This window comes from Myotis davidii, unplaced genomic scaffold (assembly GCF_000327345.1).
Source record: "Myotis davidii unplaced genomic scaffold, ASM32734v1 scaffold105, whole genome shotgun sequence".
In the NCBI taxonomy this organism is placed as follows: domain Eukaryota; kingdom Metazoa; phylum Chordata; class Mammalia; order Chiroptera; family Vespertilionidae; genus Myotis; species Myotis davidii.
The window spans coordinates 405,263-419,022 of NW_006300371.1; the positions used below are offsets into that span (position 1 = coordinate 405,263).

At 39.1% G+C, this 13,760-nt stretch overlaps 1 protein-coding gene across 12 annotated transcripts in view; it reads left to right on the forward strand.

The window, feature by feature from the left end:
* ELF1 (E74-like factor 1 (ets domain transcription factor)) overlaps window positions 1-13,760 on the forward strand; it is a 98,733-nt gene that overhangs the window by 82,600 nt on the left and 2,373 nt on the right. For all 12 annotated transcript variants that reach the window (XM_015572587.1, XM_015572578.1, XM_006776936.2 and 9 more), the window contains 3 exons: window positions 4,913-4,996; window positions 5,595-5,787; window positions 6,927-7,376. In XM_015572587.1, the coding sequence (XP_015428073.1) occupies window positions 4,913-4,996; window positions 5,595-5,787; window positions 6,927-7,376 (727 nt within the window). The remainder of the gene's footprint in view (window positions 1-4,912; window positions 4,997-5,594; window positions 5,788-6,926; window positions 7,377-13,760) is intronic.

Sequence of the window (13,760 nt, forward strand, 5' to 3'; positions counted from 1 at the left end):
CATTTTATTTTACTCGAGACTGCTCCAATTTATTTCATATTTTAAGTTTAATATCTCGGTTAATGGCATCACTACCAGCTACCAAGTAACCTAACTTCACGAAAAAGAAGGAATAATTCCTAGAGCCAGAAATGAAGAGGAACCCGGCTGGTTCAGTGGTTGAGTGTCTACGTATGAACTAGGAGGTCATGGTTCAATTCCCAGTCAGGGCAGATGTCTGGGTTGTGGGCTTGATCCCCAGTGGGGAGCATGCAGGAGCCAGCTGATCAATGATTCTCTCTCAGCATTGATGTTTTTATCTCTCTTCTCCCTCTCCCTTTCTCTCTGACATCAATAATTTATTTTTAAAAATTACATTTATTTTTTTAAAAATTAAGAGGAAAATGAAAACAGTAAGAATGAGCTAGCACTGCCGCGGCTGTAAAGGGCTGAGAAGGACAATAATGCTGGTTTGGTGGTGATGAACTTCTTTAGCTTTTTCTTATCCGTGAAGCTCTTTGTCTGACCTTCTATTCTGAATGATAGCTTTGCTGGATAAAGTAATCTTGGTTGCAGGTTCTTGCTATTCATCCCTTTGAATATTTCTTGCCACTCTCTTCTGGCCTGCATGGTTTCTGCTGAGATATCAGCTGACAGTCGTATGGGTACTCCCTTGTAGGCAACTGACTGTCTTTCTCTTGCTGCTTTTAAGATTCTCTCTTTGTCTTTTGCTCTTGGCATTTTAATTATGATGTGTCTTGGTGTGGTCCTCTTTGGATTCCTTTTGGTTGGCGTTCTCTGTGCTTCCTGGACTTGTAAGTCTATTTCTTTCACCAGGTAGGGGAAGTTTTCTGTCATTATTTCTTCAAATAGGTTTTCAATATCTTGCCCTCTCTCTTCTTCTGGGACCCCTATAATTCTGATGTTGGTACGCTTGAAGTTGTCCCAGAGGCTCCTTACACTATCTTCATATTTTTGGAATCTCTTTTTTCTTTTTTGGTTGGGTATTTTTTTTTGTTTCTTTGTATTTCATATCTTTGACTTGATTCTTGGGATCCTCTTGTCTGCTGTTGGATCTCTGTAAATTATTCTTTATTTCAGTCAATGTATGCTTAATTTCTAGTTGGTCCTTTTTCATGTCCTCCATGGTCTCACTATACTTATTGAGGGACTCATTAAATTTATCAGCGGTTTCCATAAAATTCTTGAAAAACCTTATAAATGTGGCCTTGAACTCTATATCCAGTCGTTTGCTTTCCTCCATTTCTGCCATTCGTGACCTGTTTCTTTGTCTCCGCATTTTGGCTGCTTCCCTGTGTTGATAGAGTGGCTTTGTGTGCTAGGTGTCCTGTAGGGCCCAGTGGCTCAGCCTCCCCAGTTACTTGAGGTGGACACTCTTGGTGCACTCCCTTGTGGGCTTTGTGCACAGTCTTGTTGTAGCTATGCCTTGGTTGTTGTAGTATCACTGGGAGGAATTGACCTCCCGGCCAATTGGCAGTGAGAATCAGCTGTGTCTGCAGTGGGAGAACTTCTGTGCTGGAGACGCCCTTCTGGGGCAAGACTTGCTTCAGTGGGGCTTTGGTGCTCACTGAGACTGCACCCTGAGTGTGTCCCTTATGGATCTGAGGAGTTGTGATCTGGATGGTCCCACTCTGACCACTGGGTACACTGGCTCTTGGATCTCTAAGGAGGTGCTAATTTAGCCTCTGCCTGAGGTTACACAGCAGGAACTATGAAGAGAGCTGCAGATTCCCCTTCCTTTTTTTTTGGAGTTTGGAAGTGCCCTGATAAGGCTCAGCTGTGAAGGATGCAAGCGCTGTGGGGCCTTGGGCCTTCTCTTAGAAGTTCTGGGTCTGTCTGACCTGGCTGCAGTTAGGGAATTACAGGTTGCAAATGGCCGGGGCATTCATATGCAAAAGCCTCTGTCGCAGCCTGGGTGGGGCGGGGTCTCAAGGAATCAAAGGGCGGAGCAAGCAGCTATGGCGGATCCTCAGCCCTGCCCTAAGCAGCCGAGAGTCTCAGTGTCCTGTAACGGCTGCAAGCACCTCTGAGGGAAAGCCGCCCTCAAGATCGCCCGCTGCCAGACTGTCCAGGTTCTCCCCGTATGAGTCCTCGGTCCCCAGAGACTTCCCGTCACTGGAGATCAGAGCCGTCGGGAGCTTCTGACTCCCTCCGGATTCAAAAAGACAGCCGCGTCCTCAGGTGCCAGCCCCTTTCTGTGCGCCCTAGCCCCCTACCTCTGCGCTTTACTTCTGCAGCTCCTCTGGCTCTCAGTGTGCTTTACTTTCCTTCTAGTTGTAGAATTTACACTCAGCCAGCCTTCCTGTGGTTCTGGATGATGTCCGTATTGTGTTTTTGAGGTATTATTCAATTGTTGTGAGAGGCAGCAATTTCCCGGTGTTTATCTATGCCGCCATCTTAGTTTCTCCCCAGCATTGATGTTTTTATCTCTCTTCTCCCTCTCCCTTTCTCTCTGAAATCAATAATTTATTTTTAAAAATTACATTTATTTTTTTAAAAATTAAGAGGAAAACGAAAACAGTAAGAATGAGCTAGCACTGCCGCGGCTGTAAAGGGCTGAGAAGGACATGTCAGTTTTGGTATTCAGGTGGATTGGGTTTTATTGCCCTTGTAGAGGCAGATGCTTAAGTCTTGGTCCAATGCAAGATGGGTCTGGGACAGAGACCTCAGCATGTAATTGGGGTCCTTGAAAGGCTATACCCTCAAGAGAAAAACAATATGCCCATTGGCACAGACAGATATCAAGGAAGCTATGGCTCTGAGTGAAGAAATTCTTCCTTCAAAAATTCATAATCTTAGGCTTGCCTTAACCTAAGTTTACTATTAGACTAGAGGCCTGGTGCATGAAATCCATGCACAGGTAAGGTCCCTAGGCCTGGCTGGCGATCAAGTTCCCTGCCTCCTCCTTCCCTTGCTCCCTCAGCGCCCCGCAGCTTCAGCTGGTCACCTTCCATATTCTACGCCGCCCCCTGGTGGTCAACACATGTCACAGCAAGCAATTGAACGCCCGGTCAAATTCCCAAGGGGACACTTTGCATATTAGCGTTTTATTTTTATAGGTTTTAAGCTATCAATGTCTTTAGGATTTCCCAAACAAGTAAATTACATAAAAGTGACCCAGGCTAGCAATAACTTTGGGACATCAGACAGAAGCTCTTGTAAAATTGTTCTGGCAAATCATGCATTTAAACCAGGCTGCAAGGGATTTCCTCAAATAAAACCCTGTTGAGCGCTGACTGGTGTGCTTCAGGGGTTAGAGGATCAGCCCTTGCACTGAAGGGTGGTGGGTTCAAATCCCAGTCAAAGGTGCATACCTGGGTTCCAGGTTTGATCCTCGCTCCCAGTTGGGGCACGTGCAGGAGGCAACCAATCATTCCCAATTCCTGGTTGGGGCATCTAGGGGAGGCGGCCAATGAATGTTTCTCTCTCTCTCTCTCTCTCTCTCTCCTCTCTCTCCCTCCCTCCTTCCCTCCCTCCTCCTTTCTCTCTAAAAAAAAGTTAATTAAAAAAATTCTAACCCCACCAGAGTGGCTCAGTGGTTGAGCATCAAGCCATAAACCAAGAGGTCACAGTTGGATTCCCAGTTAGAGCACATGCCCCAGGTTGCTGGCTCCATCCCCAGTCAGGGGCATGCAGGAGGCAACTGATCATTGATTCTGTCATCATTAATGTTTCTATCTCTCTCTCCCTCTCCCTTCCTCTCTGAAATCAAGAAAAACATTTTAAAAAGAAAGAAAATGGTATCTATCAGAAAAACACACACAGGTAAATAGGAAGCATAAAATGAGTGATAGGGATAGGAGCTAACAGAATTCTTGGCTTCTAATACTTGTTATCATTAACACAATCAGCCAGAAGTGTCTGCCTCATGAATGGGTTCTCTGCAGATGTCTGCGGTGATGGAAGTCGAGACACCTGGCTGACTAGGTTCCACATGTATACATTTGGTAGTCTTAAAAGGGTCCTGAAGAGTGACAATTTTGACCCTCTTCTCTCTGACTTATGTTCACCCTTGAGAGAGTCAGCCTCAAGAATGCTGGAGTAAGATGTACTAACTAAAGTATCTAATTATGCTTGCTCTTTATTGTTACTCATATACTGAATGAGACAGCATGATCATTTCCATCTAAATCACAGGCAGCATTGCCAACCAATTGTGATTCTAGATAAGTGGCAAAAGAGGATTACAAGAAGGCTTTAGGGTAGTTGGTTGATCCAGACTAAAGCTGCACAAAATAGTTTAATACTACTCTTGGAATGGACATGTTTAGGGATTGGATAATGGATAACTATAAAGTCTGTTTGCTGTAAACAGAAATATATAGAAAATTGAGATGTTTAAAAATACATAGGAAAATAAAAAATTTACTGTGTTTCACCAAAATTTTGCTTCATTTATTTTTTATACCTAGAGTTTGGGGAACTTTTCAATTTGAGAACTAAATTTGCAGAACTAACAAAGCTACTTGTCATAAATATATCAAATGGACCCAGCAATATATTTAAAAGAGAGAAAAGCTAAAAATCTGCTTTTTCTACCTTAAAAAACTTAGAAACCTATATGGATTATTTTAGCTCAAGTTTTATCAGAATCAAGAATTTCCCCTTGAATTTTAAGAAAGCACTGTCAGTATTGTCAACTCAAAGACAAGATGCAATATTTTAAACTTAACCTTATGTTTACAAATGAAACAAAATATCATTTTCAATATATTTGTGATCTAACCTACATTAAAGCTGTTTTTACTCAAATTATTTTTTTAGTAAATAGCACTTAAAGAGACCAATATATGTGATCTGTGTATAAAGTGGCACTTAAAATTTAGGATAAAGGACAAAACAGCATTTACAGCTAAATTGTCCACTCCCACTTTTGAGGGCAAATATTTATGCAGAGCTGTTCTGCTTTCAGGGAGAAAAACTAAACCACCACGACCAGATTCTCCAGCCACTACACCAAACATATCTGTGAAGAAGAAAAACAAAGATGGGAAGGGTAAGTACTATTGTAATTTTCCTATAATACTTATGGGTCAAATAACGTTCAGATTGCTTTAAAATGTCTGCATATTATAAGCAGAAACTACCAACTTTCTTGACATATTAAAATGGATCTTATTGCTGTCACATGCTTATGAGATATAGTTGCCATTTTCTGTAAAGAGCATGGTTAATAATGTAGCCCAGAAATCCTTTTAAAAGATGTTCACTCACCTGTCCAAATAATCCATTCATTCATATAATAATGAGTCTTTTGGAAGAGTTCAGCCAGGTTAGGTTTTCAGTTTATAGACATTTTATTACATTGTATTGGGGTTCTAGTATTTTAATAACTGCTTCCAAATTTGAAGAAAAAATCATCTCAAAGTGCTTTCTCCCTAAGCCATGTCAAATCTAATTGGCAAGATTGCTCTGTTGAGATACCTTATGTGGGGCCAATAAAAAAATATCTGTATTAGGCCCCAAAATTGTAATTGTTATATTATCAATACTAATGAATTATGTATTTGTATAATTACAGATGGAACTATTAGTTGTGTTTTGTTGTGCACTTTCAAATGAAATTTTGGTCAAAGAAATTGCTTTTGTTTCAGGAAACACAATTTATCTTTGGGAGTTTTTACTGGCACTGCTCCAGGACAAAGCTACTTGTCCTAAATATATCAAATGGACCCAGAGAGAAAAAGGCATTTTTAAATTGGTAGATTCTAAAGCAGTATCCAGGTTGTGGGGGAAGCACAAAAATAAACCTGATATGAATTATGAGACCATGGGAAGAGCTCTCAGGTATGTGAAGTTTTTGTAGTTTATTGTGTTAAGAATATAACTTTCTAAATACTAAAAAAATAGATAACTTTTAAAAAGTTAAAGAATTTAAAAAATGGTTAATCTTATTTATTGAAGTGCTAAAACCACACTGATTATAGAATCAGTGTGCATATAAATTTAAATCTTATTTCAATCTGGGAAAATGTTTGCCTTTCAAAAAAAGATCTTCATGCAAACAACAGATATTTTATTTATAAAGGGATCAGAAAATGTTAAACTATTATCACATATAAATTGACCACAGGCCAGACCTGTTTTGAGCCATTAAACTTAAATTCAGCACAAAATACAAATAGTGGTGATGTAGGAAGTTAGTAAGGGGTGCATTTTTAAATGTAAACCTCAGGTATGATTTGTAATATCTGAAGATAGAATAAATCTTTGCTTTAAGGATAAGATTAGACAAAATTTTCAACTAGGGTATAATATTATCCTTTAACTCACTTTAGTTTCTCTTTGGTCTTATAATTTATTCTTCAACATATACATGTATTTGAGAAAAATTTATTAAAAATAGCATGATGTGATAATGTGATAACCTTAAACTAGAACTGTGTGTTTAATTACAGTTTTTAACACACTTTTGCTTACTAATCTAATTTAAATTATTGACAAAATTTGAATCCCTTCTATTTGTGCATCATTAAATTTTATATAGAAAACTAAATGAAGTTTACCGAATCAGATTTAAACTGGTAGAGATGTTACAGGAAACTATGGAAGGGAAATAGTTTCTTGGGTTTGGTACTAGACTGAATTATTCCAGCAAGTTAACAGAAAGGTAGAGGAAGGAAGAAAAGTGAAGGCTAGAATAATCCATATACTTTATTAACAATCCCCTAATTAAAATTGCTTTTAGATTCAGTTGGTAATAAGGACTTTTCTCTCTGTGAGTAAATGTGTGTTTTACATATATTCAGAAAATATTTTTAATTACACTATCTTAGATAAAATAGTTACCCTTCATTTAGAAATTATTTTCTCTTGTTTGTTTCCAACTTTAAACTTCATAATTATAAAATTCTTATTTTGGTGAATATTATTTCCATTTATATTTAATGGAATAAAATATTGATGGAATTGTTTATTTTGAATAGGTACTATTATCAAAGGGGTATTCTGGCAAAAGTAGAAGGCCAGCGCTTGGTGTATCAGTTTAAGGAAATGCCAAAAGATCTTATTTATATTGATGATGAGGATCCAAGTTCCAGCATAGAATCTTCAGATCCATCACTGTCAGCAACAACCACTTCAAGCAGGAACCAAGCAGGCCGATCAAGAGTATCTTCAAGTCCAGGGATAAAAGGAGGAGCCACTACAGTTCTAAAACCAGGGAATTCTAAAGCTACTAAAACCAAAGATCCTGTGGAAGTTGCACAGCCATCAGAAGTTCTGAGGACAGTGCAGCCCACACAGTCTGCATATCCTACCCAGCTCTTCCGGACTGTTCATGTAGTGCAGCCAGTACAAGCTGTCCCAGAAGGAGAAGCGGCCATAATTAGTTGTGTGCAAGATGAAACATTAAATTCTTCAGTTCAGAGTATTAGGTGAGAAAACGAAAATTTACCAGTGTGTATTATTATGTGATGTTCCTGATCCAGAGCCATTATTTATTAAGTGGTCTTAAAAATGATACAGATTTCAAGCTAGAATGTTTGGTCAACAGATTGTATCAGACTTGATTGTATCAATGTTTCCTTTATTTTTACACTTTGACATTACTTGATGTTATTCTATCAATTTAAGTCTAGTCTACTATACCCTTTTATAACTGGATTAATTTATATGATAAGGGATCCACATATAAGAAAACCAGAGAATGGTTTCAGATCTATTTTCAGAGTCAGAAGCTGCAAAAAAATGCAACAAAAATGGACATATCATGACCTTTTGGAATGCATTGAGTTCCAAGATATAAACATTATTTCTTGGGAAAATCCTATTATGGAACAGTTAGTTCCAAAGTTCCAACAGGTAGAAAGGCCAAGAATCTAAGGTCCTCTTTTTCAGGCTTCAGAGTGGCAGAAGTTGGCTTAATCAAATCAAATTTGCTTCATAGTCTCAGGAAAGATATGAAACAACAGATTGACTAAGAAAACCCTATCTGCTTCAGAGTGATCTTTTGCAGACATTTGGGGCTTGTCTGATTTAGAATGGGAGAAATGGAGAGAGGGAGAAAATTAAGGTAATACTCCATTTTTCTCTGTCAACTTCAGTCTTATATTCCAGAATATAAATGCTGGATTTTTGTTCAATTGATCTTGAAGTAAGTAAACATTATCTAGGATCAAGATAGACTTAGGTGGTTCAGTCTTTCTTATATGGTCCATTTAAACCTTTCACATTGTGAAAATAGAATTCTTTTAAATCTTTAGTGGACTTGCAAGGAATAAAAAGATCACTTTTTTCATTTTAATTGGACAGGAATGATACATCTCTAACTGGCATTAAAGAAGTAATTATTTAGCTATTTCCTTTTAGTGTTTTATTTTCCTCCAGATCTCATTGGTTACATGGTGGACCTTGAAAATGACTTCAGGTTTTCTCACTGTGCAGAATATAGCCAAACAATGCTGTAGTTAAATATTTTACCCTTTGTTCTTTCTGCATGATCTACAATGATAATCTGCTTTGTGTTGATATTTACTGCTGTGTTGCTGACAATTACCTAAAAGAGAAGTTGGGGTGTTTCACTGGGCTGGAAAAAGTTTAGCTACATCAGAAAGCAGGTCTAAAGCAAGTTTATTCTGTATATTTAAAAGGCTAAGTTGACTTGCCCATGAGCGATACATATAAAGCTCTCGCTGGTGCTAATCGCAAGCGTGTGTTTCAGTCTGTCATTGTCAATCGTGAATTTGGTTGAAATTCTATTATAGAGAAAGGGTGAATAGTGACATTAAAATATTTCTTCTAATTAATTTCCTTTCCATGTGCATGCATCCGTGCACCAGGCCACTAGTAAGATTATAATGGAGCTGAATTTCCTGTAAGAAATGGAAAGGATATGTGGTTCAGGAGGAATTATTTTTCTCTGGTAGCAGCGATATTTGAGAATTTGGCAATATATTCCCATCTACTCAGAGCACCTCAATGTTGAGTGTAGATTATAGTCCAGGCAGACAGCGACTGACCTTTTACAGCACAGAGGAGCCTGTACCCACAATGCTACAACCCTCCCAAATCTAGCTTGATCATATTCAGAATACACTGCTGTAAATTCTTTGTTGAGGACCTAATATCCTGTACAAGGACACAGGTCCACAGGAGCTACCTTAACAAGTATTTAATGTCACTGACACTTTAGAAAACACTTTTTGTCATAGTGTGGAGCCAGCCTGTACCTGTGCTTCGGAAATGTTTTCAGGTTGTAATGATGAAAAGTATAGATAGGTTTTATTTTTTCCATCAGTTCAATGCCAGAGAGAGCTTTTTGTACCAAATAGGGTCATGGAACCTAAAACAAATTGTCAAAATCAAAATATTGAGTCACCAGTTCTACGCTCTTTCCATGTTAAACAAACGTGTGTGTGTGTGTGTGTGTGTGTGTGTGTGTGTGTGTGTACCACAAAGATTCTTAATCTGACCACAATAGCCAAAACCACATTGCCATTATAATCCCCTATGTTCCTTTATCTCTTCATCTTGATTTTGATTCTCGGGCCACCTTTCACTCCCTCCTGATAGTCACTATTATAGTATCTATGCCTAACCCAGCCAATTTCTCCTCAATTTTTCCAGTCAATCCAGTCTACATCTGTGTTCATGGAGTAGCATCTACAGTTTCAGTGCTCTGTTTCTGACTCTGTTGGAAAGAAGTAGGGGAAGGGTTTGTGGGACATTATTTATACAGTCTCAGTTGTGTTCAGTAATGTTCTAGGCCTTCATATTATTTCACCACTCACCCAGAGCAACTTCCAGTCCTGTAAGCTCCACTCATGGTAAGTGTCCCATACAGATGTACCATTTTATCTATGATGCCATATTTTCACTGTACCTTTCTATGTTTAGATACACAAATACTTACCATTGTGTTCAGTTGCCTATAGTATTTAGTGTATAATAATATGCAGTATATATGTTTGTAGTCTAGGAGGAATAGGCCATACCGAAAGCCCTAAGTATGTAGTAGACTGCATCATCTAGATTTATGTCAGCAATTTTCAACCTTTTTCACCTCATGGCAAACATAAACTAATTACTAAAATTCTTCAGCACACCCAAAAATACATTTATGCTGATTTGACAAAAAAAAAAGTAATCACTTGCCCTTTTTGCTCCAAAGTGACTTTAAAAAAAAAAACACCAGGTACTTATACTGGTATATAAAGATATCTGGTACCAAGAATTAACCAATCAGACACAACCTTATTATGCAACGTGACCAGTAAGATGCAACTATAGCCTGGTCAGCGTGGCTCAGTGGTTGAGTGTGGACCTACAAACCAGGAGGTCATGGTTCAGTTACTGGTCAGGGCACATGCTTGGATTGCAGGAGGCAGCCGATCAATGATTCTCTCTGATCGTTGATGTTTCTATCTCTCTCTCCCTCTCCCTTCTCTGAAATCATATATATATATATATTTTTTTTTTTTAAAGATGCAACTCTATTATATGACATATATATTTATGGTTCAAGACAGGGCATTCACACCAGAGAGCTATTGTTGTGTTAGCTGTTGTCATTTTTTTATTTGATAATCTAAGGGGACAGAGGTCAGTGTCCCTGATTAAATAGCCAGGTATTGCATGTTTTAAAAACCCTTGTGGGCTCTGGCTGGACAGCTTACCTGGTTAGAATGTTGTCCTGATATGCCAAGGTTGCAGGTTTGATCCCTGCTCAGGGCACATATGAGAAGCAAACAATGAATGTGTAAATAGTGGAACAACAAGTCAATGTTTCTTTCTCTCTTCTTTCCTCTCTCTAAAATCAATCAATAAATAAAAAAATTAAAAAGTTATTGAGGCACACCATGACACATCAGTTGAAAATCTAATCTATGATGTTCACATGACAACATCGACTAATGATGCATTTCTCAGAATGTGTATCCCTGTCAAGTTTGAGGAATTTTAAAATACCAGTATCTATCCGCTGGTTATAAGAAGCTTAGATTTTTAAAAAGTAGTTAACTATAATATAACCTGTTTATTTTTATTTTTTAATTTATCTTTACTATTGAAAGTATTACATATGTTCCTTTTTTCCCCCACCCCATCAACCCCTTCTATCTTGCACTCGCCTCCACCTCAGGCCTTCACCACACTATTGTTTTTTAAATAATATAATTTCACCAGACACAACTGACAGCTTAATCATTAACTAAGAAAAATATTAGAAATTCCTGTGGTTGAGAAAAGGTGCATAATATTTTATCCTTTAATCGCTGAATTTTTTATTAGTGAAAATTGTTTTAGAATTTGCCTAAATAAACCAATATATTTTCATTGTAGATAAGTATATTTTCTGGCAGATGGCAGTCAGGTATTTCAATATAGGAACTTTTTTTTTTCTAATATGAACAAAGTCTAGTATTAGCCCTGATTAGCAATATGGAAAATTTTCAAGTACATTATTGCTTGTGCCACACCTAAGAGAGGGAAGGAGGAAGGGAAGAGGTGTGTATTAAAGTGTTATAACTGTCCACAGCCATAATAGATAAAATAGTAAATATTCAGCTTTAGCTGAAGCTATTTGAGGACTTTGGAAATGACAGTGTGTTGTAATGGACAAGAACATAGGCTATGCAGTCGGATGGCTTTTTATCTAACTGGTCACCTTAGACAAACTATTCAATCTCTGTGCATTATTTCCATATGTAAAATAGGATAGTACTTACAGAGCTGCAAGGCTATACATATTTATAGACACAATTGGTATGCTTACTATATACCAAATACTATTTTATAAATATGTACATGTACATAAACTCTTGATATGGGAAGCCTTAAAAAAATGATATCTGACTATATAGGGTCAGGTACCATGCATAGGCTCAGATTTCACACAAGCTATCCTGATTCAGGTGGACAGGGGGAGAAGGGAGGCACAGTGCATTTTGGAAAAGTTTCCTGGCTCCCAAAGTTATTCTGTATCCTTCTGAGTCATCCCTGCCTGCCCAATAATATTAGTACATCTGGCCTTGATTCTTCGCCACACCCTCCCCACCTATGAAATATTCATTACCCAACTTATATTCTCTTCTATCTCAGTTCTTCACAAGAGCTGCTAATATCCTGCTGTAGACTGATCCTGACCATGGTGACTTTGGTGGCAATATGAACTTGGGAATCGGTCATCTTACCTATATGGGTGGGGTCTAAGTCACCCTGTGTCTTTCCACTTCCTTTGAACTTCTGAGTTGCACTGAGTCTTCTTTTCACCTTTCTACCTAGGACATTTGTTTTTTACTCCACAGTTTCATTTCTCACATATGTGGCAGGCGACATAACTGTAATTTACTAAAATTTATCTGTAATAATCTGGCAGTAGTTAACTTGGTTTATGGGGACTAATCTAGCTGTTAACCAATTGAAGTAGCAATAATCTATCTTTTGTAAAATAGCTTTATAGAATTCAAAAGAAATGCAGTTGAGGTCCAGATGCTGAGTTTTTTCAATTGCATTTGTTTTTTATTAACAGTGATCATAACTATAAATTTCACAGCTGTGAACTTTTAAAATTAGATTGACTCAATATCGTTTATATCCTTCTTTATTCAATAAGTGGGATTCATAACCTTACACAAAATGGATTTTATGTTAAATTGTACTTTTATGACTGCATTTTGTGACAATTATTTGAATCAAAAAACTGGTAAAATCCATGTCTATTTATTTTATCAAAGCTTGGCTTTATTTTTTGTTCTCTCTGCCAGCCTAAAGAACCCTCACAAGTTAATTATAGTAATGATTTGTTATATGTAATATAGAGGTCCAGTGCACAGATTCATTGCACCAGTGGGGTCCCTCAGCCTGGCCTGCAGGGATCGGGTTGAAACCAATCTCTGGGTCCGGGGTGCAGGTGAAGCAGATTCGGGGCAACAGTGCCCAGCAGCAACCTAACCCATGGCTGATTCCCTGAGGAATCTGGCTCCCTCCTCTACTGGTTGGAGCGTCTGCCCCCTGGTGGTCATTGCACATCATAGCTACCAGGCAAACAGTTGCTTAGGATTTTATATATAGAGACTAGAGGCCTGATGCACGAAATTTGTGCACAAGTGTGTGTTTGTGTGTGTGTGTGTGTCCCTCAGCCCAGCCTGCACCCTCTCCAATCTGGGACCCCTCCAGGACTGCTGGCTCCCAACTGCTCACCTTCCTGCCTGATTGCCCTTAATCGCTTCTGCCTGCCAGCCTGATCACCCCCTAATTACTCCCCTGCCAGCCTGATCGACACCTAACTGCTCCCCTGCCGGCCCGGTCACCCCTAACTGCCCTCCCTTTCAGGCCTGGTCCCCTCCCAACTTCCCTCTCCTGCCAGCCATTTTGTGGCAGCCATCTTGTGTCCACATGGAGGTGGCCATCTTGTGTTGGAGTAATGGTCAATTTTCATATTGCCGCTTTATTAGCTAGGACTAGTGTCCCAGTGCATGAAATTTGTGTACAGAGGGGGGTGTCCCTCAGCCCAGCCTGCACCCTGTTTAATCTGGGACCCCTCAAAGGATGTCCTACTGCTGGTTTACAGGGACCTGGCCTAAACCAGCAGTCAGACATCCCTCTCACAATCCAGGACTGCTGGCTCCTAACTACTCGCCTGCCTGCCTGCCTGATTACCCCTAACCACTCTGCCTGCTGGCCTGCTCGCCCCCAAATGCCCCTCCCCACCAGCCTGATCACCCCCAACTGCCTCCCTTGCTGCCTGCTTGACCCCACCTATCCTCCCCACTGGTCTGCTTGCCCCCAATTGCCCCCTGCTGGCCAGTTCACTCCAAATT